Source organism: Equus caballus, chromosome 20 (assembly GCF_041296265.1).
Source record: "Equus caballus isolate H_3958 breed thoroughbred chromosome 20, TB-T2T, whole genome shotgun sequence".
NCBI lineage: Eukaryota > Metazoa > Chordata > Mammalia > Perissodactyla > Equidae > Equus > Equus caballus.
In genome coordinates this window covers 4,703,268-4,722,963 of record NC_091703.1, presented here as the reverse complement: position 1 = coordinate 4,722,963, position 19,696 = coordinate 4,703,268, and the positions used below count along the sequence as shown (strand labels likewise).

The window sequence follows — 19,696 nt, the reverse complement described above, 5'->3', positions numbered from 1 at the left end:
GTTTTTAATTCTTTTGGGTATATACCCAGAAGTAAAATTGCTGGCTCATATCGTAATTCTATGTTTAATATTCTGAGGAACTGCCACACTATTTCCCACAGCGGCCACATCATTTGACGTTTCCACCAACAGTGCACAAGTGTTCCAGGTTCTCCACATCCTCTCCAGTACTTGCTACTTTTTGTTTCTTCATAGTAGCCTTCTGATGGGTGTGAAGTGGTGTCTCATTGTGGTTTTGGCTTTTATCACTTTTCACACAAGAAAAATCACTCTTTACCCTGGGTTTGGTGGGAGTGGCCATGAGTTGTTTGTGTTTTAAGGAAGAATCATAAAAGCAAAGTTCTTTGCTGAATAGTAGCTCAGGGCATATTGTCAGCCTGTGCTTGGGGCTAAATATGGCATACTACGACGACGACGACGACGACGAGGTTTAAAAGGGGCTGGCAGGGAAACCTGGCACCACCTGCCTGTGCTGACCGTCATGACCGCCGCAGGGGAGTCCTAACAGTTAAATCCTGCCTTGACTCTCGGAGCGGGGAACCCTCCTCTCCAGCATAACACAGGTGGCAGCTTCGTGCTAACTCTTACGGAAAAGGGAGAATGTTCTTCCAAGTGTCAGGGTCACGCATGGACACTCCTATTTCAGCAGTGGTGATGAATGCAACACAGAGATGTAGAGAACTTTTTCTTTTCGCAGTGGAGGATTCAGAGCAGACACTTGAAAATGCTTGTTGGAGGAAGACTAAGTCGAGTTAGTGTTTTTGTTGCTTTTCTTTCTCCAAAACACTTCCTCATTTGTCACTGTCATCTTAGCCTCACAATAATCTGGAACTAGTGTGAAGTAAGCCCATTTGACAGAGAGAAACACAGTCTCTGAGATAGTAAATGCCTTCTGCAAGGGCACACAGTTGGTTAGCAGAAAGGGGACTAGAACCCAGCACCTTGGCTGTAGACCAATATTCGGTTTTGACAGAGGTGATCCCATCCGGGAGTTAACATCTCATGGATTTGAATAGCCTGCTTTCTTCAGGAGCTTTCGTGGCTTGAGGCAAGACACTCTGTTGAGCAGTGGCAGAGAGGAGCTTGTGTCTGGCCCTTTCTCCATAAAGTCTTGGGGTTAAAGCCCAGAGCAGGAGGCTGGCCCTGTGAAGACAGGTATATCTCAGCTGGGCCTTCTTAACCTCTTGGCACTCCTCAAAACGCTTAGAGATTCGGTCTGGTTAATTCTGCTTAACTTAAGTTTAGAAACCATTGCTTCTGACCTTCATGATCATTAAAATCAATGTCTCAAAACATGAATGTCATAGACTAATGAATTGTCTGGGTTTTGGTTATTGTTGCCCTGCTTAAGTCAAAGATCACTTGAAAATTTATATCACTGATGATGTTCTTTGAATGGCTGGTGTTTTCCTACTGGATTTTAGATGGGCTGAAGTAGACACACAGGTCTGGGCAGAGCTTACCAGGCTATTTGCAAATAGGCAAGCCTACACATAAACGATCCATCTTCTGGAATTTGCTAACTCCAGACTTGCGTGTCAGAGAGAGCACTTGGGTACTCAGGAACACAGCAGGTGAACACCATTGATAGACAAAAGGGAACCGGCTGAGATTTATGGCTTCTCTCCACAGAGGTTATCCATGGGCTCAGCCGGCCTCTGCTGAATACGAGCCCCAGGGCATGATGAAGCTGTTGTTATAGGGAGAGTGGTATCACTTGAGTTCTTGAGGGTGTTAGATGACGGTGACTATTAGTGGGAACATGGTGATGGTGTCTTTAAATAAACCAGTTAACAGCAGTCGCTCTTCTGCCTTAAAACAAAAGATGAGAAAAATTTACTTCAAATTCCCAACTCTGATATGTATTCTGATATATATTTACCTGTGTAAGGATAACTTTTATTTTTACTATTTATATCTCTACAGAAGCACGTTTTGTCAAGGATGCCATGATTGCAGGGAGGAGCTTTAGTTACTGTGAAAAACAATTATCATTTGTGTCTTGTTCTTTGGAATGAAATCCTCAAAGCCCACTTTAAAATTATGTACCTCAAAGTTTGCCTTATTTTTTTTAACCAAAGATACCCAACTTTAGCACTGCTTAGAAATTATTTTTGATTAGTCATTAATGTTATGTATTAAATGCCTGTCTCAGATGCCCTTCCAAACCATCTTTGCACCTCAGAGCTTTTCAGATAATACCACCGTGTTAAACTTTGTTCATGAACAACTGTGTTCATTCCGTGGCGCTGACACTCCACAGAAAACCTCATGCAAGACAACCAGAAAAGTTTCTTCCTGTGTCCTTATAAAAGAAATGATTTAGACTAATTTCTGCCAGTAAGTTTCTTACCATGTCTTATGGGAAATTCAGAGGCATGTAACCTGGATCACAGAAGAGCTTGGTGAAGTTGTGGTTAATTAAAGAACCATACTCAAGACTTGTTAATTAATGGATTGATACGAACCTGGAGCCATGGTTTTCAGTATGTTTTCTGTCATGGCACGCATGGAGGGTGACTGTCCTCACCCTAACCTCATGCCCACAGTGGTATGCAGAGTTATGCACAGCCCAGCAGACTGGCCACACCATCACTCTGTCTCTCCCACTCAAGAAAACACGCCTGGAGACAAGTTCGTACAAGAGACATTATGACGAGAATAAACTCACCATTCTGATTTGGAAAATTAAAGGCTCACAGATTTCTGTACCTCAGACATTATTAGTGATAAATTATTTGTGATCTACAAAATACTAGGTGTGACTCGGCCCTTTTCCCCTCCATCTCATCCTGTTCAACATTTTACACATCAGCTTTAAAGAATACTGAAAAATGTGCTTTGACTCTCCTAAAGAACCACACGGCTTATGAGCTTCTAACAGCGAAGCTGATAGCGGCCTGTAGGAGGAGGCATCCTTCAAAACTGGAAGTGGCTTTCAGGGCCCGAAGACCTACGGTGGGGGAGAGCTTTAAGCCAGTGTTAGCAGGGTTGAAAAGTTGTTAATTTTTGAGAAAGTACTTTTGATACCGCCATTTAAAGAGGTTTTATTTCTGTAAGTCTTGCTCCCAATGGGCTTCTTTTATAAACAGAAATGTCAACGTGATCAATTACTATTCAGGAAAATATTTTAAAGAAATGATTTCTTATTTTAATAAAATATGTGTTCAATGATGGAAGATTTTCTTTTATTTCACCTCTGGACTGTTAGCTCCTTGAGGACAGGGGCGGTATCTTGATTATTTCTCTGTTGTCAAATCCTAGCACGTCTCCAACAAATACTATTAAAGTTGGGTGAACCGAACTAGTCAACCAAATCTGAAAAAGAAATCTCAACTGGGACAACAGAATTCACTTTCCACTTAAGACAAACTTTGCAAATTAAAGGGATAGTACTTTAGTGAGCTAACCCTTGGGCGATTGTTTCCAACCCTTGACTGCACATGAGAGTCACAAAGCTTGTGAAAAAACATATAGGGCACCAGTTAAAATGGACTTTTGGATAAATGAATGGCCTAAATATTGTATGGGTTATTTATGGTTACACTAAAAAAATTATTTGTTGTTTATCTGAAATTTAAATTTAACTAGGTATCCTATGCTTTCATTTGCTAAATCTGACAATTCGAAGCCTTTAGAAAATACCAGAGTATGGGCCTCACTCCAGAGATATGAATATAATCGGTCTGGAATGGAACACCTGTATTGGTATTTTTTAAAGGCTCTCCAGGTAATTCTATTATGCAGCTAGGGTTGAGAGTCAGTGCCCTATGAGGTGTGTTGCAACTGCAAACCTTGTTCCCATGACTTACAAGTATAAGCTTCACCTCCTTTCCAAGGTATCCTGTGCCTTAGCTTCCCATAGGCCAACATTAGTGAGCTGTGGACCCGCAGACTTGGTGTAAAATAGGGACTGTTAGGCAGCATTGACCTCTCTGTCCTTCCTTAAACAAGAGAGCTTTTATTTTAGGAATTACTCCCTATTCGAATTTTTGGGGAATGAAGTGTCTCTCAGCAGACACTGGGCTCCTTTTGGTACCTCAAGCCACTGCACGAAGCTTAAGCCAATCCTGGCCTCTACATGGTTCGCAAATGTGTGGCTCCCCCTGTGGGCACCCTGAATTCTCATAATCAGCCTCCTAGGCCTAGTCCCACACCAGAGCACCTCATCTCCCACGGATGCCCCACATATTAGAACCGGGTTCTGCTGGTCCCCATTTCAACCTTTGGTTGTGTGTGTGAGAACAGAGTCTAGACCTAAAACTTGTCAGCGTGTCTCCTAGAGACTGGAGCTGCATCCTTGGACCCAAGTTCAGTATCTGTGTTCTCAATAACCATGGGCAGACCTTTCAAAATTTAGTCTTCCCGACTGGAATACAGAGCAGTGTTTCTTTGGATTCTCACTTGTTCCGCTGTACTCACCTGTTGGATTTCTGGTGCCAATCATGTGCTTAGACATTGGAGCTTGCTATGTGGCCTTGGATTCTAAGGTGGGTGAACCTCCTTCCTGAACTGTGACCAATGTGAGGATGGAGGACTCTATGCAAGGCCCACGCCTGGCTCTGTCTTGCTTTGAGTGGGAGCCCCTGCTTCACTGGCAGATCTACAAATAAGACATAAATGTCATAGCATTGCGGACAGAAATGGAAATAACAGGAGGGCAAGCCAAGGTGGGCTGTAAGATGTTGGGTTTGTTTAGATGCATAGAATTCAGAATTCTTATAGCATGACCAAATGTTAAGATCTAGTAATCACTGGGATTATGGGAATAAAGACAGAATTTTGAGATCATTTGTATAGAGTTTAACCGAAAAGTTTGGTAAGTCCTACAAGAGGAATAAATCGTGGCTTAATGTTCATAGGTGTCAAATACACCAGTAGACGAGAAGACTGGTAGAGTGTTATGATGGCCAAAGTAGGAAGAAATGTCACACAGCTATCAGTTTCTGATTATGCATAAACAATGAGTAATGGGATACATTCTAAACTGAGAAAGATCTAAGAGAATGGGGACCATCTGAAATCTGATAGGTACATGGCTTATGAAGGGAGGTTAACCTTTTGTGATATTTTAAAAAGTACCATATCAGAGTTGCTTTTTCAGAAAGAAATCACATGCTGTTTTCAAGGATATGAGCTGTCTAGGAAAATATACTGAGGTGTAGAAGTCAGAAGACAAACCTAGGCCTTCCTATCATATAAAGACTTCCTATAATATAAAGACCATAGGGAGGGAGCCATGTAGGGAGGAGACTAGAAATTTTAGCTATGAGTTGGAGTTCAAAGGAACAAGCCAAAAGATTAAGTGGACTGGAACATATAGTCCTGGGTATAAACAAAACAACAACTCTGTGGGAAGTTGAGAGCTGCCAGAATCTCTAAGTGGACTGAGAGTAGCAAATGTCCTTCTGGGCTACCGAAGACGATGAGACTGATGGCTTAGGTGAAAGCAAATACACTTTTTTGAGATTGGTAATTTCTTCTGCTTTGTTAGTGAAGGAAGTGGAAAGATGAGCCATGATTTTATTTTCACAGTCAAAATTCACAACAATGAAGGCTACATTGTACGACAAATCTGTTAAGTTAAACTTTGATAAGCAAAGATCAACTCTTTGGTATCCTCTGAAAAATGATTTGCAAAACCATTGGAGGAAAATGTAATAAAATACGCTTAAAGGCAAATTTTTAAAAATGGGATTTTCATCAAATAATATCACTCAGAAGTGCACATTTCTATTATTTCTAAGCACAAGTGTGTTTACAGGTTCACTGTTAACTTTCCCAGTTTCTATTTTGGAGCTGGTGTTCTTTGATTGATACTTGAACTTAGTAAGAAAACATTTTAGCATTATTAATTATTAAAATAAGTTGTTTAGAGCAAGTATATTTAGAGATGAGGTGGGATCAATTCTATCAAAATTCCTCCTATTTTTAAATTTTAATAAAGTGTTAGATTATCTGGGGTAAAAGGTTATGTACACTCTGCAGATGTGAATTTGGCTAAATCAGTATTGATGTGAGCAATATTTTTAAAAAATATGGATGATTATGAATGGTATGCTATTCATTAAAAATATATATCCATATTACATAATAAACTAGTCTTAGTTATTTAATCACTTGAAAAAGTTGAAGATTTTAGGATTTCGAATTGGAAAATTTTTTGCAGCTGGAATCCCCATTTTATAGAAGGCGGATTTTCACATAAGCTGTAATGTTCATCTCGTTAATTTTCCTTAAAATTCAAAAGAAAAGCTGCATTCGACTTTGACATTTATTGTCACGACTTTTAGTAAAGAAAAATTTTGAGGTGATACTAACTAAAAGTAGTATCATAAAATGTGCTTAATACTTTTTATAACATCTACCTGGAAACTGAACTTACTTTTACATAACACTGCTTCTCTATTAGATAGGAAAAGTTGATGCCAATATGAGTAATTTTGCAGGAATGAATAGAAAATGAACAAGAGCAAAGTAGGAGCAGGTGAAGGACGTTTCACGTTCCGATCTGACTGATGTTGCTGCAGCGAGTTATATACTCGTGTAAATGTACTCCACCGATAATGAGCTCAGTTTGAAAAATATATTGCTTAGAACTAAATTAAATCAAAATGAAAAATTTTACAGTGATTGTTAAATGCCAAATTGAACTGATCTCATTAAACGTGAAATTCAAGTATATTTAGACTGTTGCTTAAATTTTAATACATGAAAATAATGAGATATGACCAGAATAGTTTGAAAAAGTTCCTTCTATTTTTTTTTAAAGCAGTTTCTCATTTCACAGTTTAGATTTATTTTCTGGAATTTGATGAAATAGCTTAGCACATGAGTATGGAGCAGGTAGTGCCTCTCAGTTAGTGGAGGAGAAGCAAACATGTTTTGGCCCACGTTTTATACAGGTATTTTGCTCATGATTTTTACTTAAGCTTGTTAACTTTGCGTGTAAGTCAGAGTTCACAGAGAAGAAAAAGTTCATTAAGTGCTTTGAGAGGCACAGCTGCATGTAGGAAACACAGACAGAGCACAGTTTTGTACGAGGTTTCTAACTGAAGGCAGACTTGAACTCTGTTCCTGGAGTACCCGTAATTGAACTTTCCACTGGTGATTGTGCATTTCTGCTGCAAAGCCACCTGTCACCTCATTGTAGGCATTTATTGATTTATTGCTCTTCTGGGTGTAGTCCAGCAAACGGTCTCCAGGAAGGTCGATGAGCAAGTCTGCACTTTTTTTGGCCTCCTAAGGAAACACACAGCATTCGTGATGCGGCTCTCCTCTTCTTCCACGGAGAATCCAAGCGGGGCTCTCTACAAGCCAGGGAAAGTAGGCCAGTCCCTCCCAGGGCTCAGGCGTTGTCTTGCCAAAGGCTAAAGAGCCTCTTCGGATACTTACTGCAGGTGCTGATAGAATTTTCTTAATCCCGTCTGTTATTACGTCTTATCTGAGAAAGATTTTTTCCTCCAAACAAATACAGTCACTTTAAAGTTGACTTGACCTATGTACTTCTCACTACAGCAGCCCAATACCAAAACATAGATTAATGCTTATGCTTATACCAGTCCCTAACATAAATTAATCTGTAGGTGTCTACTTCTTCTTAACATCATAGAAAAACAATGTATGACAACAAATGGAATACTGAGAACTGTGTGCATTTGAATAATGCATTGTAGTGGAATGTGGAAAAAATCACCAGTATTATCAAGAGCCATCCCTTTTAGCAGAAACGTTTTTAAACATTATTTAAATCTCCTATAATCAGGTTAAATTGGGTAGAATCTCATTTTCTCCTCTCCAGTTGAGTTGATTGGGCTACATGGTCTTTAAGGTGTCTTCAAATTCTAAATGGATTTTGTGATTTGCTAAGTTTCCTATTTCTTTGTGTTATTTTGAACCTTTAAAATACTGTGTTCTTTTGTGGTAAACTGTGTGGCTGGGAATACAGAGCAGTTATGGATCTAACCCACTGCATTGGGAGGCAAACTCCTTCCATTATCTTAATTTCTTTCTAAAATCTAATTTAAATCCATGATGTTTAAGTCTAAGCTGATTTTTCAGATTTCTTCTTGTTCTGCACTCAGGCAATGTGGATAATAAATAGCTAATTTCCATAATAAAAAATGCTACCTTTTGTTTGTTTTGGTTTTGCTTATTGAAATAGCAATCTATTGCCTTGGAGAATAAGAGAATTGTTATTCTTATTTGAACCAGCAAATAAAGCTCCCCATTTAAACAGGGAGGCGGGGTCACTGCCATTGCTGCCTGAGACCACAAATTTGAAAAGGGACCGGAGGGACCTGTCTGATAAGCCCATCCCCCACACCACTGGTTACTACCTGGGTCAAAGTTTGAGAAGAAACAGTAGAAGAGCCTCAGGACCACTCCCATCGCACCCTCTTCCCTTGTAGGAAGGGGCAAATGGGAACCTTGATGATAAAGTCCCCAGGGGAGCTCCTTCCATGGTGCCTAGGCTAATGCAGGAGGGAGAACCTAAAAACTACATTGAAGCAAAGCCCTGGGCTGCTGCGAGATGGAGAACTAAGTAAATAGCATCCCACCAAAGAAACAAGCACACTGCTTCTTTCTATGTCTGCCATGAAGACATGTTTACTTAGGCACTTGGTAATACTAAACCATCCCCACAACAGAAGACAGAGTCCAGGGGTGAAGATATTTGGGAAAGCACTGAGAAGCGGTTTCTTGTCAGTGTATACAGCTTCAGAGCGTGCTCTTTAACTGTGCCAAGCTTTATTGTAGATTCTGTGGTATCACTGAACTTTCGAGCAGAGGGGACGGTAGCGTAAGGAATGTCGTGTACAATTAGACTGGCTACTGAATCCCCCTTAGAGAGGCTGCAAAGGACTTCAGCAGTAAAGCGCAGAGGCTTTTGTTTCGCACCTATTTTAGTGATGAGTCAGGCGATGCACAAAGAAGTTTAATCTGACAGCTCAGAGAACATAGCTGCTGTTGGCTCTGCCTTCTGGCAAAGTTAAGTTCCGTAACCACAATGAAGCAAATGTGGCAGTAACAATATCCAACTCTGACCTCTTCTCATTTCCAGCATCAAAAGCATTTAGTGAGTGTCTTTCTGAGCTAATGTGTGAAAGCATGTTAAAAAAGTTATGGTCAATGCAAACACACGAGTAATAGATCTTAAATAATACATTCAGCAAACGAATGTTTATAGTACAGTCCGATTTTCATAGATATAAGATTGGTGAGAAAGTGGTAGAATAGTAAATTACTGCAGTAACCCACAGTGAAGAGCGAGTCTCAGATGTTATTGGTGACACAAACATTTGGATTCCCACAAGGGTCTGAGAACACTATGAGCTCATTCCGAGAGGGGCAGGCCAACAAACCGCATACGTGAAAGTGGGAACTTCTAAGTGCCCCAGGAGCCTGGAGGCTGGACATGAAAGCCTGATATTGAGGAGAATATAAGAAAGGATGTGCTATGGCATTCCTTAAGGCGCCTTCTCTCTCCAGTTATTAATCAATCAGTCAATCAATAAATCAATCAGAGACTGAGTTAAGTGCTAGAGATACTAAGATGTCTAGGCAGAGTCAGACACGCAAACAAATAATTATAATGCACTATGATAAATACATGACAGACACGTAGACAACAAAGATGGAAGAAAGACTGACTCCTCTTTTAGTATAAGGATATGGGAAGGCAGTGTTTCAAGGAAGAATCCACAAAGGAAACTTCTTGAGTAGGGTCTTAAATAATGAGCAGGAATTCCCTATGTTTTCTCAAAGTGCGGTCCCTGGACCACTCACATCAGAATCACTTCGAGAGCGTGTGAAAATGTTCTTGGGCTCCAACCAGACCTACTGATTAAGAATCTCTTGGGCAGGAGTTTTCTGAACTTCAGGATTGCTGTCCCGCGGTCAAAGGTGGGCAAAGGCTTTGCTGGCAGCAGTGCCCCCACCTCCTCTTCACTCATCAGCCCTTGCTCTCTCCTTGACTGTCAAGGCACACTTTCCAATTTCCCATGAATAATTAACTACAGAGATAGCATTAAAAAAATAAAGAACTTTTATTCAAATATTGAAAATTACAGGGCTAGGAGCCTACCATTGTGGCCGTGTGTGTTCATATTATATTCATGTTCTCTGGGGCAGAACTGAATTTAATAACTGGGACATCACAGTCACTCGCCTATCAGAACGGACTGCATTGGCACGGAGACCTGAAGTGCCCTGCCATGCCAGATGGTGACCCTCTAGTTATTGGATCTTATAAGGGTCCTGAGGTGTGGCAGGGAGGCCAGGTCAGGAGTCGGGAGGGGGGGCCTGGGGATCTCAGAACATCCACTATTCACCAATCAGTACAGAAATATTTTCCTATTTAGTAACTGGCACAGTACTAGTATACCAGCAGAATATTTTCCAAAACAAAAGACAATGAGATAGAAACACAAAGGATTCAGTACGGTATTTATACTCTCCATTAATTGCGAGCTTACTCTTAGGAGCAAAAGCAAAGACAAGTAGATGGTATTAGAGAGTATCTGCACACTTTAAAATTTTTGATTCATAAGAACCGGGCTAAACAAAATTACTTTTCTTCCTTTTAAAGTTAATAGTCACCTTTATGGCAAGCAAATTATAGCACTTGTATTAATAATCCTAACTGTATTCTTTACATTTTGGAGCTGATCGGAATGCATTTCTAATTCTGCAGAGCTGATCCTTGGCGCAGTTTCCACTGCAGCTTAGTCACTTCAAGCTGCTGTAAGGAAAGAGACTGGGCGGCTTACCCAGCAGACATCTCTTTCTCACAGTTCTAGAGGCTGGAAGTCTGAGGTCAGGGTGGCAGCATGGTCTGGTTCTGGTGAGGGCTCTCTTCCTGGCTTGTAGATGGCCACCTTCTCTCTGTATCTTCACATGTCAGAGAGAGAGAGGAAGGCCCTGATCTCTCCTCCTTTTCTTATAAAGACACTAACCTTATCATAGGAACTCCACTCTCATGACTTCGTTTAAACCTAATTACCTTCCAAAGGCCCCACCTCCTAGTACCATCATATCGGGAGTTAAGAATTCAATATGTGAGTTTTGGCGAGTCACAAAAATTCCAGATCCAGCCTGATCCTGATTGGGTAGGTGGTGGGGAGGGGGCTGAGGGTCTGCGTTCCTACCAAGTTCCCAGGCAGGCGATGCCACTGATGCTGGCCAGAGGCCTACTTTGAGTAGAAGCAATTAGACAACTAAATGTTTGGGGATAGTAGAAACTCATTAGTTTATATCTACAAGAGTTTGTATTACGTATTCCAAATGCAGAGGCTTTTAAAGAGTTTTTGCAGTTTCTCATTGCTTTCCAGAGAGAACTTTTTAAAGACACTTTGCTTTGTAGTGTGTTTGCAAAATTTGCCATACAGGAGAAGATGTGGAAAGGCAAACTGCCAGGATGTTAAATATTTTGCTCAGTAAATCTAGGTTCAGATCTCTGAACTTCCTTTACAACCCACAGGACCACACATCACCTCACCTTAGGAAACACTGAGCTCCCGTGAGCCCCTGCCAGCATACGCCACCTCCACGAGCCAGCCTGCGGGGAGAGACTGCACTGAAAGCTCACTGCTTACTCCGAGGAGACAGGAGATGGAGTGATAAAAACGAACCTAAAATAAAAATTAAAAAGCATACTCAGAACTCCATGTGAAATGAATGCTTATAAAACTGTCTGCGGTGGGAAGAAATCAAAGAGTTTTATTAGGTGATGAAAAAACACTGTAAACTTCATGTGAAAACATTCCAAGATTTGGTCTTGTGAAGTACAAAAGAGGAATTTTACTAAGACTCATTTTAATCAAATGAACATCAAGGAGCAATAATCCCATTTATACCTGCATTTGAAATTGGTTATTAACACACGCACGCATGCACACACACACACGGTTGCACTTTCTTAGTAAGCTTGCTGCACGGTTTTTGAAGTGCTCAGGTGCTATTCTGGTGACGGAATCCCAAGAAGGCAGAGGCACCCACGATTTATGGTGTTCAGATACACTTTTGTGTTAAGTGCTATAAATCACTCTACGTCCTCTGAGGTGGTGTTTCTCCACTTTTGCCTGAGCCCGCCCCTCTCCTGCTCACCTCCATTTTGGTGGAAGAATTAAATCACTTTCAATCATTAAATTTTGACCAGGAAACCAGGCAGAAGGATTTCAGGCTAAGGAGTGGTTGGGAACGTCGGCTCTTTTATGGGCCTGCCCTCCCTAGACGTCATTTTTGGACGAGGGGATTTGTGGTCTCCACACTCATTTCCACACATGTAGTTCCGGGTGGCAGGTGAGGAAGAGGCAGTGGTTTGCTGGGTAATCCATCTGGGAGAGGATCAAAGACCCTTGCTGGTGGGCAGGAGGCACCACGGATTAAGGGAAACATGATGTGTCCAGTGTTATTATTATTATTCAAAACTGTGGCAAAGCAGAGCAGCCTGGGTGGTGAGGAGGACTCAAAAAAAAAAAAGAAAGAAAGAAAGAAAGTCAGAGTGAAGGGAGCCAGAGCTCACAGAGGCAGGGACTCCAAAACCCTTGCACTACAGCAGAGTCCCTGGGGCTTGGGGGGATTAAAAAAGAAATACCAGTGTCCAGCCACACCCCCTCCTCAGGGGTAGGACCAAGGCATTAATAGTTTTCAAACACTCCCCAGGGGTGTGAGAACCACCACCTTAGAGCAAGAGAGAGTGTGGGCCGGGAAGGTGGCAGATGGCACACAGGGTCTGCAGGACGTGCAAAGTCCCAGTGGCAGTTTGAGTGGGAAGATAAGAGCAGTTATAAGTCAGAGGGCTCCTCACTTTCTGTTTGGGGGGGACAGGAAAGGTGACTGTGGGAAGGAAATAAAAATATATGAATCTGTTATAAGACATGTTAGGTAAGCTCATCCATCGGACACAGATGAGGAAAAAATAAAATCCATGTCATCAAAGTAACTAATATTTTAGGTGAAGATTCTTAATTTGTTCCAAGTTAATTCTAACTAGTTCTTTTAAAATCAACAAAGGCAGGCTGGATAGAAGAATGGAGGAGAGTGAACATTTTTAATAATTTGTAGCTCTGATCCACTGCCTGGCCCCAATGGTAGCAGGGCAGATATTAGGGGTCGGTCACTAACTGATCTCTTCTTGGCCTTGTCACACCTCCTCACGATCAAACACGCGGCCCACATGGTCTTGGCTCTAGCAAGGGGTTGTCAGGATAAGAAAGCCTGACAGTGTATTTAAACTAAGTCTGTTGTCAATAAGGGATGGCCTGGGAGGGCACATTTGACCGTGCTCTTCTCTATTCAGTCTTTTCTTGCTGCGGGAGGCTGTTACATGTGGTAGCACTCTTTTTTTATGGTACTGCCCAATATATCTTATAATCGAATGAAAGTGAAATTATCCACGTATCTTTACTTGGCAGATGGTCCAATTGGACGTTCCTGAATCAGCAGTTTTAATTTCAGGCCCCTTCTTGATATATCCCCGAGAAGTCCCGTTTACCTGGATTCTGAATGAAGCACTGTCAACGTCACTGTGGGTGCCTCCAAAGCCTTTAACGTCCTGGCTCGGGTGTTTTCTCAGGTGACTGTTTGATGACACTTGATGCTTCCAGCAGCCTGGGGAGGGTGCATGTACTGAGTTCTGAGGTTAAGGCGAACACTTTCCCTTCCTGGATTTGGGCAGTCAGATCTGGGCCAGCCTTACTCCACGCCAGTCCCCACAGACCACAGAAGAGGTGACTTCTTCTCTATGTGTAGACTTTCTCTATGTATTCCTTCAAGCTCTGTTTTGTTTCTCTCCCCCAGAAGGAGCTTAATCAAACTTTAACAAAGTCATTATAAATCGTTTTAATATTGTTTTTATGTTTCTAGGCATTAGGTTAAAATTACCTAAAATTGTTCATCTTGGCATCTCCGTTAAGCAGTAATATGAAAAGCCCTCAGCTCAGGGTATGTAGTTAGTCTAGTCATGTCCCACTGTGATGTTAAGAAAACAATCTTCTGTAGCAACGATGATCCCAAAACGCAGGGCTGTGGATATCACGTAAGTGACGTGATGTGATGCAGAGAACATGAGAGTCAGTGACAGCAATGCATTTCAGGCAGCGCCCGGGGTAGGCTGGCTTTTCAGTGCTGTAGTCTGATGCAAGAATGTTCTCTCAAGAAGAGCATCAGTCCTGAGAGCACCTTCCTTCATTGCACATGGGGTCACCATCATTTTTAGAACCCTGACCCCCTGTGTGGTGCCGAGGGGATAAAGGTGAAGAGATTGGTCCATATCCCAGTTGGGGGGACAGCCATGTCAACAGACGGTGTAATAACCTGGAAAATGAGCTCTGCATTTCAGAGGTCCAGAGAAGGGGCAATGCTCTTAGCCTTTCTGTTCTTTTAAAGTGAAGTCCATTTTAGGGTTGATTTTTTTTTAACTGATTTTTATTGAACGGGAATGAAAAAGGAAAAGCAAAGTTGTTCAATTCAATGAATGTCCCTTTTGGTTACTCCACCACTTTCAGGACAAGTAGAGCTGTAGTGTAGGACTGGGGCAGGCTTGGAGTGGACGGTGAGAGTGAGCCCCTGGACCCGGGCAGCCAGGCACACTCTGTGGATTTGACGTTGCCGTCCTCTTCGGGTCTTGACTCTACGGCAGTAAGTGAGTCTATAACCAAGACAAGAGTATAAAGTGCATACAATTGGTTTAAATTGTCAAAAAAATCACTTCAGGAATGAATCTTAACCTCTTAAAAGCAGTATTTTGTAGAAGGAGAAAAAGAGTTTGCTAGAATTGAGCCGATAGTTCTAATTATGTACTTGCCCTTGAACCCACTAATTCAAATGATTCTTCTAAAACACATATTTCAGGAAATCAGAATGTGAAACATAGTGTTATCTGGAAGAATCGTCTCCAAATTATTTTGATTTTGCACTGCCATCAGTAAAATATTTTTAAGCATCATCCCAACATGTTTATTTACAAGTTGTATACATTGATAAATAATTATACATGTATATTTATTTTTGTAAATAACATTTAATATATTATAGATACTTATAAATTATATATGTGTCCAATTTCATTAATACATATTTTAAAACATATGTAAAATATAAGTTTTGAAGGAATGGAAAATGAACAGAAATGAGTTCTAACATTTCCTTCCTGCTCTCTGAAGACTGCCTTCTACTCGCTCTGGGGACACAGTCCCACTTAGGACGCCGGCGTCGGGCACTGGACAGAGAGGGCAGAGAGCAGAACTGTGCACTGAATACTTGGACATTTGGGCCAAGACTCTTTCTTCCTTACGCCATTCTAAATTCACTGATGTATTATTATAAAAGGCATGGATAAATGGTCCCAAAAGGAACCCATGTGCAAATATCTAAGTATTTATTCAGCGAATGAATAAGTGAGTGAGTTTGCTTGAAATGAAGCCTTTGTGCTCGTCTTGGTCATTGGCATGAATTCAGCAGAGGAAACAATCTCTGACATGATTTTGATCCCTAAGCAGAGGGTGAGGGGAATCCTTTCAGGAACATCATGCTTAACAGCACTGTCCTGTCCTCTTTAATCAGTAGAAAATATATTCCTTTTTAGACAACAAACTAGATGTTTCTACAGACTTGTGCTTTCTATTTTAGCAACTTCTGCCCATAACTTGGAAGCACAAAGTAAAAACTCTTCATATTGAAGTTGCTGTCCAGAAACAGAAAAGGAGAAATGCAAATTGTTTTTTGGAAACTCTTTAGTTCAAAGTTCCTCTAGATGTCAGTATTGCATAGGGAAATGAAAATACAATACCCTGTGGCAATGAATAAAGACCTTCCTACATTATTGAAATGCTGAAACATATGTGATATACAATTGGTGAAGAAAAAATCAGCCTCATTAGGAAGCTAGTTTCTCATATTCCTCAGGATCGATGCTTCTCCTGTTGGTCAAGTCAGACTCCTGTACCCAAAGAATGTTGGCACAGCTGGTGGACATTTGCCACTGACACGCAGATGGCTTTAGAGGCTAATGCCGATTGATCAGCATTCCACGGAGTCTTACAACCAAATTCTCAATTTTACATATTTTGATGGACTGAAATTGCCTGACACACATCAGTTTTCATTTTCCACCTATGGTTTCACCATCATTTTCATGCCATCAGAGTAAATCCAGAAGCATAATGCCTATCCACCAGGAGTTTTAATGTCAAAAGAGAAATGTTGAAAGATAAAGTTATAAAATACGTTAAATATAATTTCTTAAACTATTTTATTTGACTAATTTGAACATACGCTTTCAAAATTTCTTTTAAATTCTCTCTTGCCTTCTTTCCATGTTAATTCTAATCTTTTGACCAATAAATAGTTATTTCTTCACTCTACTATATGTTTTCATTTTATGCCCTTCTCTCTTAATCTTCTTTCTTTATCTACTCCAGTTGCCGGCTATGTGGTAGGAATTCAATAAATACTAACAATTAATGTTGTCTATAATCTTCTATTTCTTTTCTCAGAGTGACAGTACAGTGTAGTAGTTAGGAGCACAGACTGAAGTAGACATTTGAGTTAGAATCCTGGTTATACCACTTCTGAACTATAAAACCCTAGGAAATTACTCAACTTCAACATAAAATGGAGCTAATAGTGTCTAACCCAAAGCGTTGCTGTAAGGAGCAACTGAGTTAATAATGTAACGTGCTTAGAAAATTGCCTTGTCATGGTCAGTGCTGAGTATATATTACCCACCAATATTCATCATCATTGCTGTCTCATCACCACCACCATCATTACACGGTCATCATCATTAGCACCATCATAACCATCATCATCGTCATCACTGTGTCCCAGTCTCCGGGCCAAGCACCAGGAATTCAAAGATGAACCAGCCTTCTTGCTCACTTGAGGTACATAATCTAGTGGGAAATTGAGAGGAAAAAAAGATTAGTAAAGTGTTGCAAGGGAGACCAAGTTTGGGGGTACGTGCTGAGGGTTGTGCAAGCATAGAAGAGGGAGCAACTGTCTCTGTTTGAGGACGCAGAAGGACACTCTCCCTGCAGATGGAAAAGTATGCATATACCATTCCTGAACTTGCGCTTAAAAGAGAGAGGAAGTTACAAACTCCAAAGCTTTAATCTAATTTAGTTTTCCACAGATTTACTAAACATGACTCCGTGTTCCAAGTCCCTGGCCGGAAACTGGAAATGCTCTGAACCTATGGGACTGGCCTTCAGACTGTTTAGAAGCACATTTGCAATGTGTCTTGCTATCTATGAGCGGCACTTACATGGTATTTCATGCTTGCAAGTCACCCTAGGGCAAATTTTGCTCTTTCCAAAGACAAAAAGACCGATTCTTGGGACATCTGTACAACTTCATTACTCTACAATGAATAACTTCAGAATTTGTGATGATTTGGGTGGATTGGGCTAATGTTTACCTTTTATGTGGTATTTAAAAAGGGTTTGATGTGCTAATTCAAAGAAGCCAGGACTGTGACAAGAATGTTTATCTGCTTAGGAAAAGGGCCATCTGTTCTAAGCAATGTGAAAGCTCCATTCATAAAAGCTTACCTCAGTCTCCTACCTTCTGGTTTACAAAACCCACTCGTGTATATTCTCTCACTTTTATTCGATTTGTATGTGAACCATATCTAGACAATACAAACAGCAATCAAGGGTCACATACACATTACCAATATTCTTTACTCTGTTCATGAAGATGAACAAATGTAGATGGTTCTACAAACCATGCCCGAGTTTTACAGAATTTCTTTAAAATAGTGAGTTCATTTGTTTTCAAATATTGCAGTTTATACAGGGTTTCATTAATTCAGATTGCTCCTCCCTCTAAATTACTATTAATTTTTGTGTTTTTTCTGTGTTTGAATCATGTAATACCCTGGTTCTCAATCTGGGGCAATTATGCCCCCAGAGAACATTTAGCAATTTTGGGACACGTTTTTGGATGTTACAACTGGGAGAGGGAACGCTATTGACAGCTGGGGGACAGAGATGCTGCTAAAGATCCTGTAATGCACAGCACAGCCATCGCAGCAAAGGATCATCCAGCCCCGAGGGTCAGCAGTGCTGAGGTTGAGAAACCCTCTGTTTTATGTAACCTCAATTGTCAATTGTATATTCACAGGCTAAGGAGAAGGTGCGGTCACACCCCAGCCAGAAGGAAACGGCATCTGTCAAAGGCAAAAGGACGTCAGCCCTTGCAGGTAACATCTTCAGAAGACTAGAGATTTGTGGGTAAAGACAGCTCAGCCATAAAGTCCTGTCGTTGTTGTTCTCATTCAGAGGAGATGACACATTCATGAAGCCCTGTGTCGGGAGAAGAGCTGGAAGGACACCTTTATTTGATTGGGGCTTTGGTTCCCACTAGTGTACAAACTAGAAAATCTTTGGGAACCCAATTGTCAGTCCGTTGGTGGTGTTCACGTCTACTTTGCTTTCCAAAGCTTATTTCTGTTGATAAAGAGAAACCTGAATAGAGATACCATTTTGTGAAGCCAAAATTATACTGATCACGTGTGTCTTCCATTAAAATATTTTGTGTCCTATGGTGGCTTTTAGAGAGATCTTCCCAGAAGAATCAGCCCTCCTCTGAGAAAGAAAAAGTTAATAAACTCAACAAGAAAAATGACGAGAAGACCAGTGCCTCTCTGGGTCAGAGAACTTTTGCTACCTTTCGTACAGAAAGACCACAAGACGAGGTAGAAGATTTTTCTCTAAGAAATTCCATAGAGCCAAGAGAAAATATAGAGGAAAGAGACATTTCATGCACAGAGAGACTGAACAGACAAGAAAATAATAGTGCTGGAGATGATAAGTACGCTACTGTGGATAAAAAGGAACACCTATGTTTAAAGGAGAGAAAAATGGGCTTCATTCCAAGGAAGAAACTGGTGAAAGTGAAGCTAAGAGAAAAGGAGGATCAGCAATTGTGAACGAAACAGTGTTGGACAAGTGTTCACATAGAAAGCAATAAGTTGATAAAACTAATGGGGATCAATTCTATGAAAGGTAGTGTTTAAAGCATTACACCTCTACAGCTGAGGATTTTCATAGACCTGTGTGCCACTGCAGTTGAAGGCCATATGCAAAGGATAACTGAAGCGAGTTTTTAAAGCAATGGTTTAGAAACCAGTTTCCCAGGTTGTGTGGATTTCTTGGCCATGTTTTCTTGCCATTATTTTTTCTCCCTGCCTGTGACGTTTTCAGGCTAAATTTTATTGTTTTCTGTCTTCCAGCAACTGATAGACAAAGAAAATGATTATTAGGACTCATGTCTATTAGTAGTTTTTAAAGATCAAGAAGAAGCTCTTATTTTAGCATTATAAAGCACATCCTTCCTAACAAGAATTGAATAATCATCAGATTTATTTGTAAGTTAAAAACCTAATTCTTAAAAAGTTTACCTACCTTATTATACGTGATAAATTTGCTATTTTCTCCAAAATCTTGTGAGGATTGAGTAACAAGTAGATTATTGAATGACTCTCCCTCAACTGCAAAGTTTCACGTATAAATTCACGTCATTATGTAGCCAATTAAAATTAATTACTCTACATTACGATGAGCTACAGAATGTATTTGGAACAAAGAGTATCTAAACATCCATCTGGGGTCTTTTTTAGGGACTTAAGATATAATTCTTATTTCATTTTTTCATAATGTATATGAAATTTAATCATGGAGAAGTCTGA

The 19,696-nt window shown here is 40.6% G+C and overlaps 1 protein-coding gene across 3 annotated transcripts in view; it reads left to right on the top strand.

The window, feature by feature from the left end:
- The window catches only part of MYLK4 (myosin light chain kinase family member 4), a 73,724-nt gene that overhangs the window by 32,494 nt on the left and 21,534 nt on the right, over positions 1-19,696 (top strand). For all 3 annotated transcript variants that reach the window (XM_014734696.3, XM_001488066.4, XM_070244047.1), the window contains one exon: positions 18,130-18,208. In XM_014734696.3, the coding sequence (XP_014590182.2) occupies positions 18,130-18,208 (79 nt within the window). The remainder of the gene's footprint in view (positions 1-18,129; positions 18,209-19,696) is intronic.